The sequence below is a fragment of the Salmo salar genome, chromosome 19 (genome assembly GCF_965601325.2).
Source record: "Salmo salar chromosome 19, fSalSal1, whole genome shotgun sequence".
Taxonomy (NCBI): Eukaryota; Metazoa; Chordata; class Actinopteri; order Salmoniformes; family Salmonidae; genus Salmo; species Salmo salar.
The window spans coordinates 63,214,029-63,241,670 of record NC_138309.1 but is presented as its reverse complement, the minus strand read 5'-3'; the positions used below and the strand labels follow the sequence as shown (position 1 = coordinate 63,241,670).

The 27,642-nt window shown below is 42.1% G+C and overlaps 1 protein-coding gene across 5 annotated transcripts in view; it reads left to right on the top strand.

Annotated features, from left to right (window-relative positions):
* The window catches only part of LOC106579163 (disintegrin and metalloproteinase domain-containing protein 11), a 49,170-nt gene extending 21,533 nt beyond the window's left edge, over positions 1 to 27,637 (top strand). The window contains exons 7-26 of one of the 5 annotated variants that reach the window (XM_014158786.3): positions 1,458 to 1,524; positions 2,037 to 2,176; positions 3,614 to 3,688; positions 8,380 to 8,451; positions 9,092 to 9,258; positions 10,298 to 10,382; positions 10,579 to 10,669; positions 10,907 to 11,058; positions 11,208 to 11,279; positions 12,011 to 12,103; positions 12,340 to 12,420; positions 15,089 to 15,139; positions 15,329 to 15,392; positions 15,939 to 16,044; positions 16,300 to 16,419; positions 18,343 to 18,502; positions 18,868 to 18,982; positions 22,228 to 22,318; positions 22,985 to 23,002; positions 23,859 to 24,010. In XM_014158786.3, the coding sequence (XP_014014261.1) occupies positions 1,458 to 1,524; positions 2,037 to 2,176; positions 3,614 to 3,688; positions 8,380 to 8,451; positions 9,092 to 9,258; positions 10,298 to 10,382; positions 10,579 to 10,669; positions 10,907 to 11,058; positions 11,208 to 11,279; positions 12,011 to 12,103; positions 12,340 to 12,420; positions 15,089 to 15,139; positions 15,329 to 15,392; positions 15,939 to 16,044; positions 16,300 to 16,419; positions 18,343 to 18,502; positions 18,868 to 18,982; positions 22,228 to 22,318; positions 22,985 to 23,002; positions 23,859 to 23,874 (1,836 nt within the window). In that variant the 3' untranslated portion in view covers positions 23,875 to 24,010. Of the gene's footprint in view, positions 1 to 1,457; positions 1,525 to 2,036; positions 2,177 to 3,613; positions 3,689 to 8,379; positions 8,452 to 9,091; positions 9,259 to 10,297; positions 10,383 to 10,578; positions 10,670 to 10,906; positions 11,059 to 11,207; positions 11,280 to 12,010; positions 12,104 to 12,339; positions 12,421 to 15,088; positions 15,140 to 15,328; positions 15,393 to 15,938; positions 16,045 to 16,299; positions 16,481 to 18,342; positions 18,503 to 18,867; positions 18,983 to 22,227; positions 22,319 to 22,984; positions 23,633 to 23,858 lie in introns of those variants that run through there. The other 4 variants (XM_014158783.3, XM_014158785.3, XM_014158787.3 and 1 more) reach the window with 4 other exon arrangements.
* The last annotated feature ends 5 nt before the right edge of the window (positions 27,638 to 27,642 follow it).

Here is a 27,642-nt window from a genome sequence, read left to right as displayed (position 1 = left end):
TCCAACCAATGGGATATTATGGCTTTGTCCCATACTCCTCTACTTTGTGGACCTCTCCTTTTGAGAGATCAGTTTCGGCTGCGAAATAGAGTGGGAGGAGAGAGGAATGAGAGGGGAAAAGTGAGTGTGGAAGAAAAGGAGAGAAAAGCGAGGGGTAGGATAGAAGAGGCTGAAGGCTATTCCATTAGGACGACAGGCAATCGAGGTACGGTACACAGCTCCATTACATGGACTGGAACGATAGATCGATGTGGCCTCTCCCTCCTGAATATCGGATGGCCTCCCCTTTTCCCCAGATGGGTCATTTTCATAAAGTATTCAGCTCCTCTGCTCAAGTTAGACTCTCCATGCAGCCCTGAAATGCTCGATGATGCCATCCTGAAAGCCCAGCAATGGATCAATTATGCATTGTGGCGCTTTGCTCTCTTTATTACGTATACGCTAAGTGACCGAAAGTATGTGGACACCTGCTCGTCGAACGTCTCATTCCGAAATCATGGGCATTAATATGGAGTTGGTCCCCCCTTTGCTGCTATATCAGCCTCCACGCTTCTGGGAAGGCTTTCCACAAGACAATGCTGCGGGGACTTCCATTCAGCCACAAGAGCATTAGTGAGGTCTGATGTTGGGCGATTAGGCCTGGCTCGCAGTCAGCGTTCCAATTCATCCCAAAGGTGTTCGATGGGGTTGGGGTCAGGGCCAGTCATGTTCTTCCATACTGATCTCGACAAACCATTTCTGCATGGACTTCGCTTGGTGCACGGGGGCATTGTCATGCTGAAACAAGAAAGGGGCTTCCCTAAACTGTTGCCACAAAGTTGGAAGCACAGAATTGTCTAGCATGGCATTGTATGCTGTTGCGTGAACATTTTTCCCTTCACTGGAACTAAGAGGCCTAGCCCGAACCATGAAAATCAGCCCCAGACCATTATTCCTCCTCCACCAAACTTTACAGTTGGCACTATGCATTGGGTCAGGTAGCGTTCTCCTGGCATCCGCCAAACCCAGATTCATCTCTCGGACTACCAGATGGTGAAGCGTGAGAGAAGGCGTTTTCACTGCTCCAGAGTCCAATGGCGACAAGCTTTACACCAATCCAACCGACATTTAGCATTGCGCATGGTGACCCTAGGCTTGTGTCCGGCTGCTCGGCCATGGAAACCCATTTCATGAAGCTCCCGACGAACAATTCTTGTGCTGACGTTGCTTCCAGAGGCAGTTTGGAACTCGGTAGTGAGTGTCGTAACTGAAGACAGACTATTTTTCCTGCTTCAGCACTTGGAGGTCCCGAGTGCTGGACAGGGTGGCAAAAAGGGAGGGGGGGATGATCAGTTATAGCACTTAATCATTGTCAACCAATATGTCATAAGAATGGAGGGTACTAACGTTTTCTGTATTTACAACTGTCATTGGTTCTAACTCTGTTGTCTGTTGTGGCTCTGTGTGTACTACTGTAGAAGCAGAATGATCACGTGGTGTATCGAATGCCTGACCCGGACCTGCTACTGTCACTACAATGTCCAGGTAAAACCTTTAGCTAACCTTTAACTAACCCATTTCTCCTCTGTGTCCGTCATCCCCTACCTTTGCCTATGTCTTTTTGGGGTGCATCTCAATAGTCTAAATTGGAGTTTTCTCCTCGCCTCCTCCTTTCCTCTTGTCTCCAGTTCTAAAGCCTTAAAATACTTTTTGCTAGTTTTTGCTCTTCCATAAGCTTCACTCACCTTTCCTCCCGACGGGGACACAGTACATGCCCGTCTCTTTTTCTCTCCCTATCTCCTACTTTCTGGCTGCCCTCCTTGTCCTCTCCTTGTTCTTCATATGGCCTCCCTCCACCACACTGTCTGCAGGATATTGATTTCCTCTGTGGATCATTTGACAAAAATGGCCGTGGCTTCATTGACAGAAGGTACTGACTGCTCATATCACCTCTTCTCCCTCCTACCCTGTTCTCTCTCCTCTCATCCTCTTCTCTCTCCCCTTCCGCACGCCTACCCATTTGCCCCCTCCCTTTCTCTTTTTCCCCTCCTTCACAGGTTGCTCAATGAACAGCAGTGACTCTGAAGGGAACTCTGAAAATGACAGTGACCCTGCTGGTGATGATGATGATGGTATCTTGTCAGAGCCGGAGGAGCCCATCTTCACAGAGGAAGGGTTGAGCCGTTCAAAGAGACAGGTGAGGAACTGATGTCCTGATAAGCTGGCACACACATACACTCATGCATGTGCGAACACATATACACCCACACACACCTGTAAACACCCACTGTTGCCACACACACAAAGCTACAGTTGCCGCACAGTGTTGCCAAATACAAACTGCTTACAAACTCAGAACAAGCCAATAATGTAACACGACACAATGACACAGCACAGTCAACGTTTTACAATGCAACACATTTAATCTCACACGGAACACAGTCAATTTATTATCATTATGTGCTCACGAATATCCCTTGCGCATTGGCTGATGTGTAGCAAGAGTAGAATGCCCAAGTAACCAGAGCCAGCCACCGTTATATCACTTTCAGACGCAGCGATTTAATAGCGGGTGAATCGAGGCTGAAATCAAAGTGTTGCTGCCCTTCTCAAGGACAAGAACCTGGCCTGTAGAGTTTCATCTGCAGTAGCTGCAGTACATTCCAATATGGTTAACAGGGTGTGTTCCCAACTGAGGTGAATAAGGTTGCATCTGAAATGGTACTTTATTCCATATACAGTGCACTACTTTTGACCAGGGCCCAGTTCCCGAAAAGAATGTTAAGGCTAAGTTCATCTTTAGAAACTTCGTAGGAGCATCGTTAAATCCCCGAGCTATTTCCCAAGACCGTCCTGTTAACGTTGAACTTGAAAACTCTGGTAATCTAACGCCTGCCTCAGACCACTCGTAGAACGGCTAAGTGCGTCGTTAGATGCTGTTTTGCCCTCCCGTGTCACTTTGCGCCGAGAAGATCACTTGGATAATCAGTCCCTCCGTGACGGCCGACAACTTCAGAACGACGTTGCTACAAATACAAAGTTGCCATTGTCTTTGCAGTTGATACAAACAAGCGACGTATAAAAAAAATCTGCTTCAAATGAAAACGAAGACGACTGCAATGAAATATAAATACGGCAGGCTATAGGCCTATTTCAATCCTATTGAAATACATGTCATGTTCAATGAATTGTTCTATTTTGCTACTTGGAGGCTACTGTCTGTAATGTGTCTCAATATATTTCATGACGTATAGTCTAACGTGCGCAATGATGTCTCAAATTGTTGGTAATATCATAGGTGGTAATATCTCTCTAGAAGCTGATCTGTCGTCAGTGTTGTGAAATAATTATAGTGTTAAGGTAAGTTTTGAATGGAGAAAGCTGACCCAAGAGCAGCGCTTCCCTTTCTTTCGATCCTATCCGTATTGACAAATGCTCCAACGACGCGCTTAAAGACGGTTCTCTCTGCGTGGTGTTTTTACATCTTCGGCCATTGTAGGAAAGATGCTTCGTTAAAACACCCATAGGCCTAAGTTCCATCGCTATCGGAAACCGGGCCCCAGGGCCCATAGGGTGTCATTGAAGTTGTGCCGGACTGAAGTGAAGCAGCGCTCTCTCTTGCCTCCCCCCACAGGTCAGACGAGGGCAACGCACAGTCCAGACCGAGACCAAGTACATCGAGCTGATGGTGGTGAACGATCACGACCTGGTACGTTCACGTTGACATACAGTGCCTTTGGAAAGTATTCAGACCCCTTGACTTTTTCCACATTTTGTTGCATTACAGCCTTATGGATAAAAAAAAACTGAAAAAAATCCTCATCAATCTACACACAATACCCCATAATGACAAAGCAAAAACAGGTTTTTAGAAATGTTAGCAAAAGTATAAAAAGTAAAAAACAGATACCTAATTTACATAAGTATTCAGACCCTTTGCTATGAGACTCGAAATTGAGCTCAAATGCATCCTGTTTCCATTGATCATCCTTGATGTTTCTACAAATTGATTGGAGTCCACTTGTGGTAAATTCAATTGATTGGACATGATTTGGAAAGGCACACACACGTTGCCAAAGGTGCTTCAAAAAAGTACTGAGTAAAGGGTCTGAATACTTATGTAAATGTGATACTTCCGTTTTTATTTTTGTATTAACATTTGCATAAATCTAAAAACCAGATTTTGTTTTGTCATTATATGGTATTGTGTGTAGATTGATGAGGGGGGGGGGGGGAAACTATTTAATACGTTTTAGAATAAGGCTGTAACGTAACAAAATGTGAAAAAAGGGTCTGAATACTTTCAGAATGCACTGTGGGCTAGGCATATAGAGTACCTTCATAATGTATTCACACCAGACTGAATTTAAAATGGATTAAATTGAGATTGTTTCACTGACCTACAAACAATACCCATAATGTTAAAGTGACATTTTTTTTTTTTAAAGCTGAAATGTTTTGAGTCAATAAGTATTCAACCCCTTTGTTATGACAAGCCTAAATAAGATCAGGAGTAAAAATGTGCTAAAAAGTCACAGAATAACTTCCATAGACTCACTCGTGTGCAATAATAGTGTTTAATATTATTTTTTGATAGATGGGTAAAAAAAAAGCAGACATTGAATATCACTTTGAGCATGGTGAAGTTATTAATTACACTTTGGATGGTGTATCAATACACCCAGTCACTACAAAGATACATGAGAGAGAAAGGAAACCACTTAAGGATTTCACCATGAGGCCAATGGTGACTTTAAAACAGTTACAGAGTTTAATGGCTGTGATGGGAAAAAACTGAGGATGGACCAACTTTGTAGTTACTTCACAGTATTAGGATAGGATAAAGTAATCCTTCTAACCCCCCCCCCCCCCCTAAAAGATTTAGATGCACTATTGTAAAGTGGTTGTTCCACTGGATATCATAAGGTGAATGCACCATTTTGTAAGTCGCTCTGGATAAGAGCGTCTGCTAAATGACTTAAATGTAAATGTTAACCTAATTGACAGAGTGAAAAGAAGGAAGCCTGTACAGAATAAAAATATTCCAAAACATGCATTCTGTTTGCAACAAGGCACTAAAGTTATAATGCAAAAACAAAAAACAAAGCAATTCACTTTTTGGCCTGAATAAAAAGTGATAGTTTGGGCAAATCCAATACAACACATTACTGAGTACATTTCTCCATATTTTCAAGCATAGTGGTGGCTGCATCATGTTATGGGATGCTAATCGTTAAGGACTGGGGAGTTTTTCAGGATTACAAAAATGAACGGAATGGAGCTAAGCACAAGTATAATCCTAGAGGAAAACCTGGTTGTCTGCTTTCCAACAAACACTGGGAGATGAATTCACCTTTCAGCAGGACAATAACCTAAAACACAAGACCAAATCTACACTGGAGTTGCTTACCAAGAAGACAGTGAATGTTTCTGAGTGGCCTGGTTACAGTTTTGACTAAAATCTGCTTTAAAATCTATGGCAAAACCTGAAAATGTTTGTATAGTAATGATCAACAACCAATTTGACAGTGCTTGAAAAATTTTGAAAAGAGTAATGGGCAAATGTTGTACAATCCAGGTGTGGAAATCTCTTAGAGACTTACCCAGAAAGACTCAGGGTGTTTTCTTTTCCATACATTTTTACAAATGTTAGTATGTTTCTTCCACTTTGACACAGTATTGTGTGTGTATATCATTGACAAAAAAAAATGACAATGAAATACATTTTAATCCCACTTTGTGACACAGCAAAATGTGGAAAAAGTCAAAGGGGATGTGACTACTTTCTGAAGGCACTGTACATCATTCTATTTTATTGGAAATAGAAAAGTTCATCGAATGGCCACAACTTCCTTGGTTCATGTTGTCAGAGAGTGCACTGACATGCGCTACATCAGTGATCATCAGCTCCTGGAGAGCAGCACTACTGCAGTTTTTTGTTATCACACCTAATGATCATCTGAATCAGGTGTTTCACTGTTGAACAAAAAACCTGTAGCAGCTTTTGTTTGAGAATTTCCAGTCATCGGGTGATTCTTTTTTTTCAGTACCTATACTGTTCTCTTTGAAGTAGAAAGAAGAATCGATATAAATGAAATATTAGACGTGTTAGCAGAATGAAGGCTGAAGCCCATGTGAGTGTACAAAGCTGGATCAACATCGAGTAAACCATTAGACATGTAAAAAAACAGAACGTGAGCAGAATCCGTGTGGATGAGCCAAGGTAGACCAACAAGACGTGACTGGTCTGGGCCTTATCTGATCTTCTGAAGGCTGCTGGACATGCTCATGGGTTCATCATACATAGACAACAACAGGAACATTAGATAATCAGTTATAGGCACTATTAGACCTGCAGTAGGAGTGTGCATGTCTGTGTGTCATGCCACCAATAGAATCTACAGTTGAAGTCGGAAGTTTACATCCACTTAGGTTGGAGATTAAAACTTGTTTTTCAACCACTCCACAAATTTCTTGTTAACAAACTATAGTTTTGGCAAGTCAGTTAGGACATCTACTTTGTCATTTTTCCAACAATTGTTTACAGACAGATTATTTCACTTATAATTCACAGTATCACAATTCCAGTGGGTCAGAAGTTTACATACACTAAGTTGACTGTGCCTTTAAACAGCTTGAAAAATTCCAGAAAATGATGTCATGGCATTAGAAGCTTCTGATAGGCTAATTTACATTATTTGAGTCAATTGGAGGTGTACCTGTGGATGTATTTCAACGCCTACCTTCAAACTCAGTGCCTCTTTGCTTGACGCCATGGGAAAATCGAAAGAAATTGTAGCCCTCCCAAGTCTCGTTCATCCAAATCCAAACGCCTGAAAGTACCACGTTCATCTGTACAAACAATAGTACGGAAGTATAAACACCATGGGACCACGCAGCCTTCATATCGCTCAGGAAGGAGACACGTTCTGTCTCCTAGAGATGAACGTACTTTGGTGCGAAAAGTGCAAATCAATCCCAGAACAACAGCAAAGGACCTTGTGAAAATACTAGAGGAAACAGGTACAAAAGTATCTATATCCACAGTAAAACGAGTCCTATATCAACATAACCTGAAAGGCCGCTCAGCAACGAAGAAGCAACTGCTCCAAAACCGCCATATAAAAGCCAGACTACGGTTTGCAACTGCACATGGGGACAAAGATCGTACCTTTTGGAGAAATGTCCACTGGTCTGATGAAACAAAATAGAACTGTTTGTCCATAATGACCATTGTTATGTTTGGAGGAAAAGGGGGGAGGCTTGCAAGCCGAAGAACACTATCCCAACTGTGAAGCACGGGGTTGGCAGCATCATGTTATAGGGGTGCTTTGCTGCAGAAGGGACTGGTGCACTCCACTAAGTAGATGGGACCATGAGGGAGGAAAATTATGTGGATATATTGAAGCAACATCTCAAGACATCAGTCAGGAAGTTAAAGCTTGGTCGCAAATGGGTCTTCCAAATAGACAATGACCCCAAGCATACTTCCAAAGTTGTGGCAAAATGGCTTAAGGACAACAAAGTCAAGGTATTGGAGTGGCCATCACAAAGCCCTGACCTCAACCCTATAGAAAATTCGTGGGCAGAACTGAAAAAGCGTGTGCGAGCAAGGAGGCCTACAAACCTGACTCAGTTACACCAGTTCTGTCAGGAGGAATGGGCCAAAATTCATCCAACTTATTGTGGGAAACTTGTGGAAGGCTACCTGAAACGTTTGACCCAAGTTAAACAATTTAAAGACAATGATACCAAATACACTCAATTAGTATGTAAACTTCTGACCCACTGGGAATGTGATGAAAAAAATAAAAGCTGAAATAAATCATTCTCTCCACTATTATTCTGACATTTTCACATTCTTAAAATAAAGTGGTGATCCTAACTGACCTAAGACAGGGAATTTTTTACTAGGATTAAATGTCAGGAATTGTGAAACACTGATTTTAAATGTATTTGGCTAAGGTGTATGTAAACTTCCGACTTCAACTGTATGCCCTAATGTCTGTGCGAATAAGAAAGGCCGCAAGATTATGGTGGCCAAGGCTAGAAGGTATCAATCACTTACATAGAAGTGGGGTGACGATGTTATGTAAGGGTAAGACTGTATAAAAGCAAAGTACTAAGAATGGAGAGTCAGTTCTTCCATGGAATTGCTCGGCTTTGCTACTTTTTGTAATAAAGTCTATTTGAATTCACAAGCTCTGGTATCTGAGAAATATTTTATTAAATATTTCCACAACACTATCCAAGAGCAGGAATAAGGATCACTGTCCTACGTAATCAAATATTTGAGGTTTTGGTTGTTTATTTATTGTAATTGGTCAATATGGATATCTCTGTTTCTCTCCTCCCCACCCACCCTCTGCTCTTGGTCCTTTCCTCTGCCCTGTGCTGTAGTTTGTGCAGCTGCGTCGGTCGTCGTCGCAGACGAGGAACTTTGCCAAAGCGGTCGTCAATATGGCAGACGCGGTGAGAGCCGTCTGCCTCTGCACACATGCAGACACACACACACTAGAGGTTGACATTACCTCGGGTTCATGCAGGTTCTGCAGGACTTCCTCAGGAACGGGAATGAAATCCTAATGTCAAGTTTGGGACAGGATCGACAGTCCTCACAGGAACGGGCAGTACAGGAATAATTTTAAACGGACTTTTTTTTAGGAAGACATGTCAGGGTTATAGAATTGTTGCTGGATCAGGACAGTACAGGGAAAAAATGGCACTCCCGTGTCAACCGCTCACACACATACATACATACATACATACATACATACATACATACATACATACATACATACATACATACATACATACATACATACATACATACATACATACATACATACCATATCCACTTTTCCATTTTTATGTTTCCTTGTTTTACTCTAAGATGTTACTGTCCATATTGATCATCAGGTTTATATCATTTGTGTTGATCATCTATCTAATATACATCATAATCAGTTAAAATTGTCGTGGCAGCCTTAACATTCAAATGTTGACCAAAACCGAGTAGCTGATTTAGTTCTGGGTGCCAAGATTACATGAATAGTTGTTCTGGCAAGGGTTGACTTAGTTCCTCATTGTCATCGTGACTCTTTGACCTCAGATTTACAAGGACCAGCTCAACACGCGGATCGTGCTGGTCGCCATGGAGACGTGGTCATCCCAGAACATGGTGTCCGTGGGCAATGACCCCTTGCTGACCCTGAGGGACTTCATGAAGTACAGGAAGGAGAGCATCAAGGAGCGCAGCGACGCCACACACCTCTTCTCGTGGGTTCTCCCCTCATAACACTTGAAACCATACAGACACAATATAATACACACAATAGTCACATTGCCGGAATACCAATGCCCATTCTAGACTCCTATTTCATTCGGTGCTTGATACTGCCTGACGTAAGTGGACAGGGGGAATGTCCAAAGCGACTGTTATAAGCATGTTATTCAGTGGTGTAAAGTAAGGTAAAAATACTTAAGTACTACTTAAGTAGTGTTTTGGGGTATCTGTACTTTACTTTACTATATATATTTTTGACAACTTTTACTTTTATTCCTGAGGAAAATAATGTGCTTTTTTCTCCTTACATTTTCCCTGACACCCAAAAGTACTGGTTACATTTAACAGGACATAATTATGGCACCTATCAATATAACGCTTTGTCATCCCTACTGCCTCTGATCTGGCGGACTCACAAAACACAACTACTGTGTTTGTAAATTATGTCTAAGTGTTGGAGTGTGCCCTTTTCTGTTCGTAATGAAAAATAAGGTGAAAATAGTGCCATCTAGTTTGCTTAATATAAGAAATTTGATGTATAGCATTTACTTTTACTTTGTACTCTTTCTCAAGTATGACAATTTAGTACTTTTTCTACCACTGTACTTAAGTACATTTTAAACCAGATACTTTTACTCAAGTAGTATTTTACTGGGTGACTTTTACTTGAGTCATTTTCTGTTAAGGCATCTTTACTTTTACTCAAGTATGACAATTGAGTACTTTTTCCACCACTGATGTTATTACACCCGCCTTAGTACACGTTGCATGTACACCTATACAGTATCCCTGCACATTGTAAATATGGTATTGGTACTGATCCTGTATATAGATTGTTACTTTCTTATGCTCTTCTTATTTGTTATTTTTATTTCTTGTGTGTTTTTGTTCTACCTTATGTTATTTTTAGTACTACATTGCTATTGATTACTGCGTTGTTGGGTTTAGAGCTAGCAAAGGCATTTCACTGTACTTGTCCACCGTACATTAACACTTGATGATAGCTCCTGTTAATCCCTGTGTGTCCTGTAGGGGGAGGACCTTCCAGAGCAGCCGCAGTGGCACAGCCTACATCGGGGGTATCTGTTCCCTCACACGGGGAGGAGGAGTCAACGAGGTAAGGCCTTTTTGGTTTTTACAGTCATTGACTCACCCAACTCCACAAAAGAAGCCTATTAGGGCATGGCTATTCCAATTCGGAGTACAAGACTCCTGAGGCGTAGCCGAGTGAAACAGCCTGTTTGGAAGAAGCTAAATATACTGCTTGTGTGTGCGTTTTCGCACTTACCTTGTCTTGCATGTGTGTGTTTTAGTACGGCAACGTGGGTCCCATGGCCATCACGTTGTGTCAGAGCCTGGGGCAGAACATTGGCATGATGTGGAACAAGGAGCGCCCTACGGCTGGTAAGACCTGCATTCATCCACTTCAACAACTTCTGTACACACTGTCACAGAAAATAGGAGGCAAGCTCAACCTGGCGCAATGTAAACAGCATAGCAGCTTCTTTTCAGATTCAATCAAATGTTAGTTATTAAGCCCTTTTTACATCAACAGTTGTGGCAAAGTGTGTGACAGCAAGTAAGAAGACCCTGGTCTTGTCCCCCGTCATGTGACATGTCCTTGATTCTCTGGCCCTATAGGGGACTGCAGGTGTCCCGACCCATGGCTGGGCTGCATCATGGAAGACACCGGCTACTATCTTCCTAGGAAGTTCTCACGCTGCAGTGTGGATGAGTACCTTCGCTTTCTCCAGCAGGGTGGGGGCAGCTGCCTCTTCAATAAGCCCAGCAAGGTGAGCTCTGGCTGCGGTTGGTTGGAAATGGCGCAGGGAAGGTGGTGGTGGAGGACGTTACATTCTGAGAATGCCAGAAAACATTCAAACAAAGGCATTGTTTTTTGTTTCTGGTGTTGACTCCTGTCCCCTTGTTGTGTTCCTTGTAGCTGCTAGACTCTCCAGAGTGTGGCAATGGCTTTGTGGAGGTGGGGGAGGAGTGTGACTGTGGATCCCATGTGGTGAGTCCTACAGTAAAACCCTTAAGGGCTTCTGAATGCTTCGGTTCGGGTGGTGCTTAGCCGAAATCGGTTAGGCGAACCGAACGAGTGTGCTCGCGTACTCCCTTAAAAGACCTTCGCTTGGGCCTGCAGGCTTACTTAGGTCGTCAGGTGAACAGTGTTTCCTCCGACACATTGGTGCGGGTGGCTTCCGGGTGAAGCTGGCGGGTGTTAAGAGGCGGGTCATTTTTCGGAGGATGCATGACTCGACCTTCGCCTCCCGAGCCCGTCAGGGAGTTGCAGCGATGAGACAAGTTCGATATTGGGGAGAAGAAAAATACAAAAATAACACTTTCGCTTGAAAAACAAGAAATAAGCGGCAATAGTACTGTTTGTTTTTTGAGATGCCGTAGCCAGTGTACACTTCCTGAAAATAGTCAGAAAGAACCTAAGATAACTCAAGAAATCTGTCATTCATTTTGTAGTTTTTCTGAGGAGATCTTAGCCGTGCAATTTGACATCTAACTAAGGTGTTTGGTGCAGTATATCTCAAGTGAAAAAATGTGCATGAAACCAAGTCGTCTAACCAAGTCGCCTGAAAAACCATTGCCGAAGATCAAAAACGAACAAAAACGTCCTCGTAATATATGCACAAACTGTTCCGAAGTGTTTCGGATGGGAAGCATGAAGACGCCTTTAGCCTCTGCATTTAGTATTGTGTGTTGCTACAAGAGTGTGTCGTGTGGTTGCAGGAGTGTGCGCGGAGTGGAGGAGCTTGCTGTAAGAAGTGCACCCTGACCCACGATGCCATGTGCAGCAATGGCCTCTGCTGTAGAGGTTGCAGGGTGAGTACTAGCGTTACACTTTTACATGTCTACCCCACTAGGATGACTGTCTTGTTAACTTGTTGTAACTAGACATTTTCCATTTATTTAACTTTAACTGATATCAGCCACAGTTTGATTGTCATTTCTGACTGAAGTTTTACATGATTCTATGCAGTTGTAGTTTTCATGTATAATTACAGTTGCCTATACAGTCAAATCGGTGCTGTGAAAATAGTGATAACTTTGTGTGACAGTACGAGCTCAGGGGGGTGACGTGTCGCGAAGTGACCAACGACTGTGACGTCCCGGAGACGTGTCCCGGAGACTCCAGCCAGGTGAGACGGCCAATACGCTAAGTCAGTGTTCAGGATACCCTCATTTTGTACACTACTATTTTACTCGCAGCGCAAAGCCAATGTGAATATACTGTACAATCCCACACACTGCTTGGTTGCAAAGTTTTAAGTTTTGCAATACCCCTAAAAAGTAAGCTCTTAGTGTGGGAACTTTTGTCCTTACAAGATGTGCAAGTATATCCTTTTCAAATCAAATGGTATTGGTCACATACACATGGTTAGCAGATGTTAGTGCTGGTGTCGCGAAATGCTTCTAGTTCCGAGTGCAGTAATGTCTAACAAGTAGTCTAACAATTCCCCAACAACTACCTAATGCACACAAATCTAAAGGGGTGAATGAGAAAATGTACATATAAATATATGGATGAGCGATGGATGGTATAAAATCAGTATATACATATGATATGAGTAATGTAAGATCGAAACATTAAAGTGGCATTATTTAATGCGGTATTGTTTAAAGTGACTAGTGATCCATTTATTAAAGTGGCCAGTGGTAGGGTCTCAATGTAGGCAGCAGCCTCTCTTGAGTTAGTGAATGCTGTTCAGCAGTCTGATGGCCTTGAGATAGAAGCTGTTTTTCAGTCTCTCGGTCCCAGCTTTGATTCACCTGTACTGACCTCGCCTTCTGGATGGTAGCGGTGTGAACAGGCAGTGGCTCGGGTGGTTGTTGTCCTTGATGATCTTTTTGGCCTTCCTGTGACATCGGGTGCTGTAGGTGTCCTGGATGGCAGGTAGGTTGCCCCCAGTGATGCATTGTGCAGACCGCACCACCCTCTGGAGAGCCTTGCGGTGTAGGGCGGTGCAGTTGCTGTACCAGGCTGTGATACAGCCCGATCTGTAGGAGTTTGTCAGGGTTTTAGGTGACAAGACAAATTTCTTCAGCCTCCTGAGGTTGAAGAGGCGCTGTTGTGCCTTCTTCACCACACTGTCTATGTGGGTGGACCATTTCAGTTTGTCCGTGATGTGTACGCCGAGGAACTTAAAACTTTCCATCTTCTCCACTGCTGTCCCTTCGATGTGGATAGGGGGGTGCTCCCTCTGCTGTTTCCTGAAGTCTACAATCATCTCCTTTGTTTTGTTGACATTGAGTGAGAGGTTGTTTTCCTGACACCACACTCTGAGTGTCCTCACCTCCTCCCTGTAGGCTGTCTCATCGTTGTTGGTAATCAAGCCCACTACTTTTGTGTCGTCTGCAAACTTGATGATTGAGTTGGAGGCGTGCGTGGCCACGCAGTCGTGGGTGAACAGGGACAACAGGAGGGGGCTGAGCACGCACCCTTGTGGGGCCCCAGTGTTAAGGGTCAGCGAAGTGGAGATGTTGTTTCCTACCTTAACCACCTGGGGGCGGCCAGTCAAAGTCCAGGACCCAATTGCACAGGACGTGGTTGAGACCCAGGGCCTCCAGCTTGATGATGAGCTTGGAGGGTACTATGGGGTTGAATGCTGAGCTGTAGTCAATGAACAGCATTCTTACAAAGGTATTCCTCTTGTCCAGATGGGATAGGACAGTGTGCAGTGTGATGGCGATTACATCGTCTGTGGACCTGTTGGGGTGGTATGCAAACTGAAGTGGGTCTAGGGTGGCCGGTAAGATGGCGTCGTGGTCGGATTTGCCCAAGGGAGGGCAGGGGAGGGCTCTGTATGCATCGCGGAATTTAAAGTAGCAGTGATCGAGAGTATTACCCCCGCGAGTACTGCAATCAATATGCTAATAGAATTTAGGTAGCCTTGTTCTTAAATTTGCTTTGTTAAAATCCCCAGCTACAATAAATGCAGCCTTAGGATATATGGTTTCCAGTTTACATAGAGTCCAGTGAAGTTGCCGGAGGGTCGTCTTGGTGTCTGCTTGAGGGGGAATGTACAGAGCTGTGACGATAACTGACGAGAATTCTCTTGGGAGGTAATATGGCCGGCATTTGATTTGTAAGGAATTCTAGGTCGGGTGAGCAGAAGGACTTGAGTTCCTGTATGTTGTTATGATAACACCATGAGTCGTTAATCATATAGCATACACCCCCGCCCTTCCTCTTCACAGAGAGGTGTTTATCTCTGTCGGCTCGATGCATGGAGAAGACCGCTGGCTGAACCGATTCCGACAACATATCCCGAGAGAGCCATGTTTCCGTGAAACAGAGAATGTTACAGTCTCTGATGTTTCTCTGGAAGGCAACCCTTACTCGAATTTCGTCTACCTTGTTGTCAAGAGACTGGACATTGGCGAGTAGTATACGCCGCTCTGTCTGCCCCTTTTGCAGCGCTGTTGTTTTGGGTCGGCTTCTGTGATTAGATCCATTGTCCTGGGTGGTGGTCCAAATAGAGGATCTGCTTCGGGAAAGTCGTATTCCTGGTCGTAATGTTGGTAAGTTGACATTGCTCTTATATCCAATAGTTCTTCCCGGCTGTATATAATAAGGCTTAAGATTTCCTGGGGTAACAATGTAAGAAATAATACTTAAAAAAACAAAATACTGCATAGTTTCGTAAGGACTCGAAGCGGGGCGACCATCTCTGTCAGTGCCATCTTGGTGGCAGGCTACTCCCTGCTGGGATGTAGCCTACCATACTTTGACTATGTATGTGTGTGTTGTACTATTGAACATGTTAACTAGGCTAATTTATACACTCTGTTGTTCCCCTTCTGCAGTGTCCTCATAATGTCCACAAACTGGATGGTTACACGTGTGAAGCTGGCCAGGTACCTGAATCCAACATAAAGGCTTTTATGACCACATTTGTGTCTGGATTTGTCTCTTTTTTGTAGATATACAAATAATACTGTACCTCTAATACATATAATACTCTCTTGTACTATCTCTTCTCTCTCTCTCTCGATCTCTCCTTCTCTCTGTCTATCTCTCTCACTCTCTCCTTCTCTCTCTCCCAGGGTCGTTGTTTCGGAGGTCGCTGTAAGACCAGAGATGGACAGTGCAGAGGTCTCTGGGGCCACAGTGAGTAATAACAAAGATTATCTATATACTGACGATATACTGGTCTGAACGCTTTAACAATGGCAATGGCCATCCGTGCTGTATCACATCCGGCCGTGATTGGGAGTCCCATCGGGCGGCGCACAATTGGCCCAGCATCGTCCGGGTTTGGCCGGTGTCGGCCGTCATTGTAAAATAATAATTTGTTCTTAACTGACTTGCCTAGTTAAATAAAGGTTGAATAATATATATATATTTTTAAATACAATTTTTTAAAAAATATTCACCTCCATACAAAAATCTCAACTTGGTCTGCTTTTCTACTTTTAATGTTACTGCCCTCTGCTGGATATGTCAGGAATTGCATGGCAGTGCAATTTATAGGTCCACATGAATCTATATTATAGGTCCTGAAATACTAGCAGTTGTCATGTTATAATTCACACCACACATTTATGATGATGATGCCATGACGTTGCCATCAGTTAAGTACTGCAATAAAGTATAGCAAAGTGAAAATAACATGGTGCTGCAAAATGTGTGTGTGTGTTTTTGCGTGTGTTTCAGACTCAGCCGACCGCTTCTGCTATGAGAAGCTAAACTCCGAGGGCACAGAGAAGGGCAACTGTGGCCGTGACTCCAGTGGCCAGGGCTGGGTGCAGTGCAACAAGCAGTGAGTGACCACAGGCCTCTTTAAACCTCATACTTTCTTATGTACATCGTGTACCTCACTCTCAAGCACACGCCATATTTGACACATTGTCCTAGGCAGAAACTTCTCTCTCTCTCTCTCCCCCTCTATTTTTCTTTCTCTCGCTCCCTCCCCTCTCTCTCACTCTCTCTCTACTCCCTGTCCCTCTATCTCGCTTTCTCTTCTTCTTCCGCTCTCTTTCTCTCCCTCCCTCTGTATCTTTTGTTCTCCTCTCAGGGATGTGCTCTGCGGGTTCCTGCTGTGTACTAACATGTCTGCTAAGCCGAGGTTTGGAGATCTGCAGGGGGACCTCACCAGCCTAACCATCTACCACCAGAACAGATACCTGGACTGCCGGTGAGACCGAAAGAGAGAGAGAAAAAAGAGAGAGTGTGAAAGGAGGAGAGCGAGAACAAGTGTAAGTGACAGAGGAATGAGGTTGAGGTGAAAGTGAGAAGGAGAGAAAAGGAAGAGTTCAAAAGAGCGATAAAGGAGAGAAAGAGCGAGGTCAACTGATCCTGTAAGGAAGGAAAGGCTGAGAGTTAAACAGACACCTCGCTATCTGCCACAGTGATCAAATCGGTTTGATGGACTGTTGTTCCAGTAACCTTACCGTGTGTGTGCTTAAACATTTTTACACTCATGCAACAGTAATGATTTCTTGCAGTTGTGTTAATTCACATGATGTTCTCGTACACTGATTGCTTGCAAAGTTACTTTTATATTTCAAAATGCGCTAGTTTGAATATTTTTGAAGTATAAATATGTGATACATAAATATTTTTAAGTATAATATGATGCCAGTGTTTTATTTGGGCCGGAGCTGTCAGGAGTGCAGTATCAGCACCTCTAATTTCGGGTGAGTTACGCACCAGTTCCTCTATAAAACAAAGTAGCCTATCGTTGGCCTAGATTCACACACTGAGGCAAAAAATGTAGATCAAAGCGGGATCCGCATTGAATAGCAATAGTGAGTGGGCATTCATTTCCTGATAACTGATTTGCGGCTAGTCTGTCAATCTGTGCGTAACAGCAGACCGTTCGAGATTGTGCCAACCTGTGCAACATGACGCACTCTTCCAAATTGTCAAATTTTGTAAGGTCATGGGAATGAGTTTCAGAATTTTTGTTAATGTAATTCATGAATGCACACTTTTACATATCAGTTATCATTGGAATGACTCTTCAGTGCCTGTCTGTGTGTGCCAGTGCGAGTGAGCCGTTGCCGGGAAGAGCGAAAGCGCGACCTTTCAGCAGCGGGTATAAAATAATGACAGGCAACAGACTAGCCGTTATCTCGCTAGTTAACTATCGCTAACTAAGCATTAATGTGGTTGTCGACTTTCCACCGGCTCTATAGTAGATGGCCTAAATAAATCTGCACCGTTGGGAAGATGGGGATTCCCCTCAGTTAGACAGTAGGCAGCGATGTAATTGCGACAACGTTACAAATATTCTAATAGCCCAATTGACAAATAACTTGCTGTGCATAGATCTCCCCTGAAACATGAATATTTGAGCGTTATATATAAACACATATAGTTAGATAGCCTGTCTTACTTTGAAGTAGCCTAGCTTTTCCATTTGATCCCGGATTCATTTAAATTAGGGAATCCTTTTTTATAAAGACCAAAGTATTTGGTTGTAATGTTGCAGTATTGTATATGAAGGGTGGTAATCATCCTCCAGGAGAGCTTAATGGCTTTTGTTCAAGATCTGGTCTAACCACATTGTAGCCTAAACATCAGCTGCTCAACGGGACCTTGGTAAGCAGACTTGGGTGTTTTCAGGGCTGGATCAAAAGCCAAGCCTGCACACCCAGGAGCTGCACAGATAGAGGGTTGACCAACTGTTGACATGTGACTAACAGTGCAGTTCTACTTTGGGGGGGGGGGGGGGGGGGGGGTTTAAGTGCCTTGATCAATGGCACAATGGCAGGAGATGGAAGGCCTACATGGGATCAGATACGCAGCCTGCCAGTGTAAAAAATGCTTACTTTTTCATGTAGGCTGTAATAATAGTAATTCAAATTTGGTTGAAAGTCATGGAGAACTCATGGAAAAGGTGTAGGAACCTGTAACAGAGGTCTCTATAGCTAAATGTCATTTGTGATTTTCGGTGGGCATAGTCTAATGGACCGACTTGGAAAAAGACAGCTCCTCCACCTCTTTCATCCCAAGTCAACTTCTTTCATCCCAAGTCGAGCACTGGACATACCAATATGATGAGCGTTGTTCAGTTAGTGGCCCATTCTAACCACCTGGTCCTGTGTTGGTTCAGTGGAGGCCACGCGGTGCTGGAGGATGGCTCGGACCTGGGCTACGTGGAGGACGGGACGCCCTGCGGTCCCAACATGATGTGCCTGGACCGTCGCTGCCTCCCCATGCCCACCTTCAACCTCAGCACCTGCCCCGGAACCAGCATCTGCTCTCACCATGGGGTGAGTTGGACCGCTATGTTGTGGCATCACTTGGGGAGGTTTGGATTAGCAATGTGTTGATCTGGGTCACCAAGCAAAAGAAAAGAAAATAGAGGGACTGTCTGTACTTGAAACATTTTGCTATGGTGTGCCCTACTGAACACACACACACCTGAATTCAGAGCTGTTTGGGTTGAGTGTAGGATTTGTATCTAGATCGATACTACTGACATTGGTTGTTGTTCATGATAGGTTTTCCTTAACTGTTCTGAATAATGCTATACATGTTAATTCACACAATGAATGGATTGATTGTTGAAGTCATGTTCTTGTGGTTTTGAATGCTATTAGATTGTGTAATTCAATTTTATCGACCCCCCCCCCAGACCTGCAGTAATGAGGTGAGGTGTATTTGTGACGCGGACTACACTGGGAAAGACTGCAGCGTCTATGACCCCATCCCTGACCCCACCCCTCCAGAGGGCCCTGAGAAATATAAGGGTTTGTAACTTGCCACTCCCTACATTAGTATACTATCTATAGTACTATGTCTCAATGTCCACGAGAAGGTGGGGATTATCATTTTTTAAAATTTTATTATCAATGTATTGCTTTAATAGATCTGAAAAATCAACACCCGTTGCTTTCATGATTACTGAAGAACACACAGAAAAAAAAGAATTTTTTGAAAGAATGATGTTTAGCAACAACAGCTTGCCAATGCAAATTAATAGCGACCATTCTATTATTCTACGGCAGGCCTCTGAAAGTTTTCAATTTGGATAACACGGAGAACTACCTTGAGAAGTGCTGGAAAATGTGCACAAACACTGGCAACCTCAAGAAAAGGACTTTGGGCGTTGTGAAATCATGCAGAAGTCACTTTATGAAACACACAAATGAAATTGGTGCGGTACAGTGGGAAGGGCAGTAGATATACATTTGGAATGAACATGTTTTGTTTATTGGAAAATTCTAGAAGCCTCAGTGAGGTTTTGGGATCAAGACATTGTTTCCTTCTCTACCTGAGGCAATTGAAAAAGGTTTGCACAACATTTGAAAAGAGAGGAGCGATTAAATAAAGAAATCAAATGACATTGAGTGGACAAGGCAGTAAAATCAGAACTGAACATTTTACTATGGGCCGATCCTTTTTGACACACTTTTCGACATCTTCCATACATACCCATTTGATCAGACATTTTGATGTATAATTTAGATAGGAAAAACAATCACTCACAACATGACGGTTATATGTGAGTGCAATTTAAATTGTTGTTGTTTAAAAATATACATATATAGAGTAGATGAATGTATAGTTTTTATTCAAAATTGCTTAAAAGGAAAATCTAATTTAATGAAGCACAAAGAATGGAATAAAAAGCAAAAATCCCCTCCAATCTGAAACTAACATTTTAAAAGCCCCCTTTGCTGGGTGGAGATTATTTCTGCAGAAATGAAGTAATAGGCGTTTACCTGCCACACTTACCACTGCCTCAATGATACACCGTTTTTATTTCTATTAGATTGCTTGAGCTGATGAAGGGTGCATTCATGTAGTCTCAACCCGGTGCTCGTACATAAGGTCACCGGTCTGTATATGATCATGATATAAATATTGATTTTAAACTCCTGAAATGGACAGGATGCTTACCAAACCTGCTATCCAGCTGGCCAGTTAGCTCATATCCTTCAGCACAAGGAAAATAAACCAAAAATCATCCCGACTTGCAAACTGACTTTAACTGGTTTTAATAGTCAGAATCGATACACAAATATTTTATATACAGTGTCTTCAGAAAGTATTCATACCCCTTGACCTATTTCACATGTTATATTACAGCCTGAATTCAAAATGAATTACATTATTTTGCTTTCTCACCTATCAACACACAGTACTTTATAATGACAAAGTGAAAATATGTTAAATGTTAGCAAATGTACAAAAAAATGTAATTCAGAAATATCTCATTTACAAACAGTAAGTATTCACACCCCTGAGTCAATACTTTGTAGGAGCACCTTTGGCAGCGATTACAACTGTGAGTCTTTCTGGGCAAGTCTCTTTTTGAGAGCTTTCCACACCTGGATTGTGCAACATTTGCCCATTTATTATTTTCAAAATTCTTCAAGCTCTGTCAAATTGGTTGTTGATCATTGCTAGACAACCATTTTAGGATCTTGCCATAGATTTTCATGTAGATTTAAGTCAAAACTGTAACTCGGCCACTCAGGAACATTCACTGTCTAATTGGTAAACAACTCCAGTGTAGATTTGGCCTCGTGTTTTAGGTTATTGTCTTGCTGAAAGATGAATTAATTTCCCAGTGTCTGGTGTAAAGCAGACTGAACCAGGTTTTCCTCTAGGATTTTGCCTCTGCTTAACTCTCTTCAGTTTATTTTTTATCCTGAAAAACTCCCCAGTCCTTATCAATTACAAGCATACTCATAACATGATGCAGCCACCACTTTACTTGAACATATGGAGAGTGGTACTCAGTAATGTGTTGTATTGGATTTGCCCCAAACATAATACTTTGTATTCAGGACAAAAATTGTATTGCTTTGCCACATTTTTGGCAGTATTACTTTAGCGCCTTGTTGCAAACAGGATGCATGTTTTGGAATATGTGTATTCTGTACAGGCTTCCTTCTTTTCACTCTGTCAATTAGGTTAGTATTGTAGAGTAACTACAATGTTGTTGATCCATCCTCAGTTTTTTCCTATTAAAGCCATTAAACTCTTAACTGATTTAAAGTCACCATTGGCCTCATTGTGAAATCCCTGAGCGGTTTCCTTCATCTCCGGCTTTCAGCAACTTAGTTAGGAAGCACGCCTGTCCATTGGAAATGACTGGGTGTATTGATACACCATCCAAAGTGTAATTAATAACTTCAACATGCTCAAAGGGATATTCAATGTCTGCTTTTTTTTTACCCATCTATCAATAGGTGCCATTTGTGAGGTATTGGAAAGCCTGCCTGGTCTTTGTGGTTGAAATTCCCTGCTCAGCTGAGGGACTTTACAGATAATTGTATGTGTGGGGTACAGAGAGAAAGTAGTCATTAAAAATCATGTTAAACACTATTATTCCACACAGAGGGAGTCCATGCAACTTATTATGTGACTTGTTAAGCACATTTTTACTCCTGAACATATTTAGGCTTGCCATTAACAAAGGGGTTGAACGCTTATTTACTCAAGATATTTCAGCTTTTCATTATTTTTTATTAATTTGTAAATATTTTGAAAAACATAATTCCACTTCCAAATTATGTGGTATTATTGTTTGTTGGCCAGTGACCAAAAAAACTACATTTAATCAATTTTAAATTCAGGCTGTAACAGAACAAAATGTTGAAAAAGTCAAGGGGTGTGAATACTTTGAAGGCACTGTGAAACTACTAAATACTCCTGTGCTTATAATGGATTTAAAAAAGCAGCACCGTTCAGTTTTTGTGTTTTGCGGAGAGAAATTCCCTAACTCGAAACAGCATCAGTTATTTCCTTGTAGTTTGGTCCTGAGACATGTAGACCCTTCTAAACACGTACGACAGAAAAGGGTTTAACAGGCAGAAGTATCACGTTGTCCTCTTCTCTTTCTCTCGGCTCTCTAACAACATCTTCTCTCCAACTGTTCAGAAGGTGTACGGCGTTTCTTCTGGTTCTCTGAAGTCTGCTGGGGGGTCTTGTTTTTTTTTTTGGTCCTCCCCCTCTTTTAACCCCCCCCCCTCCATCTACACAGGTCCCAGTGGCACCAATATCATCATAGGCTCCATCGCAGGGGCAATTCTGTTGGCAGCTATAGTCCTAGGGGGGACCGGATGGGGATTTAAGTAAGAGTTCTATCTGGAATGCCTCTGAGTGTTTACATTCCTGTGTGCTTCTAACAGCAGACACGCGTTCCCCCAAGCGCCCATCGAATGCTTATTTTAACCCAAAATGCTCACGCATGCTACTCTATAGGTGCCTGCATTTATGCCTACGTTATACATCATACGAAATGAATGCATGTCAAAAGGTCTCAATGCATACTGTATGCTTCACTCGCTACTCAGTTCCTGCAAATACTGCAGGTGGACCCTGGATGCTAACTTTACCTTACAACACATGCAATGCCCAGTGAATGCTAATTTACCTTGACCTCTGACCTACATTTTCCTGTCTGTAGTGGCCAATCCTGCTCTGCATGGCTGTCTTGGATGCTTTCCTATTGCTTTCTCAATGAATGTGTGTGCTATGCTTATGCAATTGTATGCTATACGGTGACATGCTTGTAAGCTATGCTAGCATACTATGCTATGCAAGTGATTTTCCCAAATGGTAGGTGATGGCAGTCCTGTACTGTTGTCATAGAATCCTGATTCTTTGCCTGTCTGTTCTTGCTCTAAGTTTCTAGCAAAGCAGGGACTGCAGGTGTTCATATCACTTCAATATGACCCATAGCCAAAAGGTAAATTCTCTCTCTCTGTCTCTCTCTCTCTGTGTTTCCATGGATACAGGAACATCCGAAGAGGAAGGTACGACCCCGCCCAACAGGCTATGGTCTGATGGGAAATCATCCCCCATGTTTCATTCACCCTAGTCCCCAATCCTATAGTTCCTCATCCATATAGGCACCTGTCCTGCCATCTCTATCCTAACCCACTTCAATTAGGCTAGTCCCACTATTTCTAGTCTCTTATGCTTGTACCCAAATCCTGGGTGCTAGTTTGTAAAGTTTGCTTAATTTTTGTATTACACTTCAATATAAAAATGTACTTTCCATGTCCTAGTACCCTATCCACGCCTGTTAAATCCCATTTCACACCCTAGTTTCTTACATATGTATACTATATAATACCACTATCTCACTGTGCTCCTCCCAATGGACTTCACTATCATTCATATGGACAGTTTCCCAGATACAGGTTAAGGCCTAGTCATGGACTAAAATGCACTTTCAATGGAGATTTTTTAAATCGAGGACTAGGCTTAATCTGGGTCTGGCAAACTGGTCTATAGTGTTTAGCCGCTATCTGTATAGGCACTTTGCATCCCACAGCCACATATCACACTGTCGTGTCAGCCCACACTGGCTCTGTATGGTTGACTTCGATTGGCTGTCCTGGTTACCCAATCAGATGAGGCAAATAAAAGCTGAACAAGTATTTTTGAAGTGAGAGAGTGTCGGTTGTCAATAGTACATCACACAAATATTTACAAGCATTAAGCCGATGGATCGCCTGGTAGTAACCCTATGGGCAGTGGGCCCTCTCTTTGACACAGTGTATAGGCCTACTTACGCTGTGGTGTATTCTGTTGCTTTTAACTTCTCCACCTCTTTTCCTTTCCTTCTCCCTCGTTTTCTCTTCCCCTCCTCTTTTTTCTTTCTAGATCTGGAGGGGGATGAAAACATCTGTCCATTTGCTGTCCTGTCTTTGCACCGTGTCCTATCCACTTTGAGGAGAGAAATCCAAAAGGTGTCTTCCGTTCTCTTAAACTACAACTCTCACAATTCTCCCTGTCACAGTTCCTTTTCATTTTCTGTATTTCCTGTCAATCTTCCAGCCACAGACGTCTCACCTTTTTGCCTTCGGTAGGTTTAACCTGAAATACATTCCCCGAAACCTTGACCGACAAAGGCCACACTTTGTGTCACAGAAATAGATACATTTGTGTTTTATCACTATGTTGTGTGTGTCATATCCGAAATGTAAGTTTGTCCCCATTGACTCCCCATAGCTTTCTTTTTCTATAATGACGTTTGAGGATGTTAGAAACTTGACCAAGCTGTCCAGGACATGTATACTCTCCATACAAGTGCTTGTACTGAAGTTATATCAATTTGACTTAGTCTTTCCTGCCATTTAGACTTTTCTACTGGACTATGACGCTTTAAAAAAATATATTTCCTGTGACGAGGGAGGAAGGATGATTCTGATATCCTATGTAGGGCTACTATTAAGCTTCTCTCTCTAGTTGCAATTTACTCGTGGGGAAGTTCAACACGCTGACAAATACCATACATCCTACTACAACCATGTATGATGTATGGTAAAATAATAATAATAACAACAACATATGGGACCCAGCGGGCAAAACTGGTTGAAATGATGTCATTACAACCTGAACAGAAAGGTTGACAGTTTTGTCCGCTGTGTAGGTCATACAATACGTCTGGTCTCTAATGAGGGTTATCGTAGCTCTTTGGTTAGTGATGGTGAACTGCAAGCAGTAAATGAGAAAAAAAACGCTTAGCTAGGCATTTCTATTAACATTCCATAATAACATAAAATAATCATCATTTATATTCTTCTCGTATGTTGCTCTTCAGTATCAAACAGTAACCTAGCGTTAATCACTTATCCAATCTAACATGATATGCATAAACGTATGAATGTATAGCTCAACCTTGCGAGTAGGCGAATGCTTTTCGCAATCTCTGTCGATATGAAGTGTACATTTTGTACGGAGATGGCTACCTAGCTAGATTAAATAGTCTATTGCACATACACATCCAGACGTCAAATGTGTATTGTACTGTATAAAATGTAATCCATATAGAGATCGAGTGTGAATACATGTATGCTGAATATGGGTGCTTTAGTACATAATGTATATTCTAGGCGCTCAGATGTTTTCGACAGCTGGGACATAGTCGTAGCTGCTCAAATGAAAGCACAAATTTGTGAGTGGACGCAAATCTTTCCTCTTTTTCTGTATCCTGCATCAATGGGAGATTCCGTATAAGCAAGAAGTTTAGACATTTGAGCTTCATTACAATGGTATTTGTAATTACATTGACAGACTAAGTATTTCATTGAATGACAAAGTCAAATCAAGCGGCCCTTTGATTAAAGGGACAGTACACCCAATTTTAGTGAAATTTGCCTTTACCTAGGATCTGTTGACTACTTTCAAAGAGAGATGAGCTTGAATAAGAAAAACGGTGGTAGCTTGCGTGTGCCGCTGTCTCACTCCTTCCTCTCAGTACCTAATGAAAGAGTATTGTTTTAGGTTCAGAGTGTATTCTGCGAGTCACCAAATACAGACCTACCACTCCAATCACAGGCACTGGTCATTTTTAAAGTTACACTGCCAGCCTAAAGTAGCATCAAGTATACTTGAACTCTTATTTAATCTGTATCTCTGTGTATTCAAAAATGTTAGTCAAGAATGGACATTTCAGGAAGCTTACCATCACAGTCCATGTACTCTTGTTGTTCGCCGCCTCAAAGGATATCGCAAAACAATTGTTCGCTTTTAGACTTAGAATGTAAATATTTCCGGTGTATAAAACAATGTGTATGACCTTTAACATTTTCTAATAGCGTGGCCTGTTGGTGTTCTCTGTCGTATGTTATTGTATAGTTGCTATTGACTGAATTCGGGGAGTTCGCTGAATGAAAATTAAGCCTGAGCCTGTTCTCAGGATCTTCCTCTTGCCTTTTGTTATTTTCTATGTTTAATGTAGGCTGTTTGTTCAAATTCTGGGTTGTTTAGTAGGCTACCGTGTCGTTTGTTTTAATGTAGATATTTTACATTCCATGGGTAAGATGACAAAATAGCCTTTTTAAAAGTTGAACCTGGACAATGCCACTGTCGATGAAAACACCTCGCGGGTTAGGAACAGACTACATCTGTAATATCTATCCTCCTGCCTGGAAGAGTAACTGTTGACATGACTGGTTCTGTCCTCATTTGTTGCTGGCCTTTAGTGTGCCTTGTACATCACGACACAGCCTCCTTAAGATCTGCCTTGGAGGCCAGTGAACCTTTTCTCAGTCCAACAGGATACTCGAAATGCTCTTAACAAGGTTTAAGGCTCTTTTTGTAGAAATAACAGAATGCCAGTTGATATTAAAGTTATCCCTATGTAAGATTCCTAATAGTTACACCAGGCCTCCAGGTTAAGTCTGGCTTTACATTTAAAATGATACAGTATGTGGTCGAGCCAATGGGTAATTGGGAAATTGTGATATAATGACGACGTATGTCGATAAATCGGCTTACCAGTTCAAATATACTGCAACATATTTTGCCCTGTTCCTATTCAGGGAACTTGTTCACACTAGTGTTGCTTGGTAACTGTACATCCCTAAAAGTGTGTAATGTGTAAACAGGATAGGGATATAGAATATAAATGAGGAATTATTATATTTCCGTTTTACCTTTACGCTGACACACAATGACCCTTTTTCTCAGGCTACTGTCCGTTATGCTGTTTGATAGACTAGCTATGAAGATTTAGCGGAGCTTTGTCTAAACTATATTTTGTAAGTGATCAAATATGATGATTAGTTTGTTGTTTTGGGACCATTAATACACTGAGCACTGTGTTATGGGAAATTCTTGAATTTAATAGACCGTTTAGGAGTTGACCAAAAGACTGCTTTGGGGTTGACAAAAAGGTAGTTTCGGGTTTGACCAAAAAATCTGTTTCAGGGTTGACCAGAAATGTGGAGATAGATTGATACAGGCGATTTGGTAGACCTTAAGAGATAATAGCCAAATGGCCCTCTGTCATCCAAATGTTTGATCTCTTTAGTCTAATTTCTAGTTTTTAATTTGACCCCCACACAGTCTTGGCAGACTTACCAACCCTCCTGAGTGGAGCACTTAACAGCCTTTGTATGAGTGGAATAGCATTGGCTGTACATATAAACATAATCCATGTGTATTTGTACATAGGCATTCATTTGACATGTATAATATATGCAGAGGTATTCATAAAACCATTTGTATTGGACTGACCTATCAAATACCAGTGTACTTAGATAACCTGCAATATCTTTAAATAGCAGACTTGAAACCCAACAGTGAAAATGTGTACATTTTGTGTATAATTGACTGTGCATTGCTCCCTGGCCTAGTGATTCCAGGATACGTATTGCATTTATATAGAATAGCGTCGCTTTGAGGTTATTTACTTTTGGTTTACTGTTTAGGACTTGAGTTCGACTTATCCTTTTTTCCACGTGTGATGTGTGCAAATTCTGGAGCTTTCATTTATTTATTTTTTGACCTCCCTGCAACTGTATATTTGAATCACAGTTCTGGAACAGATATCGATTTATTGACTTCGTATATTTTTTAAGACCTAATAGGAACAGGTGATAACATTTCAACGACGAGAAAATGGGGAAGAGAAATAAAACTGAAGTGTGGAAAAACCAAG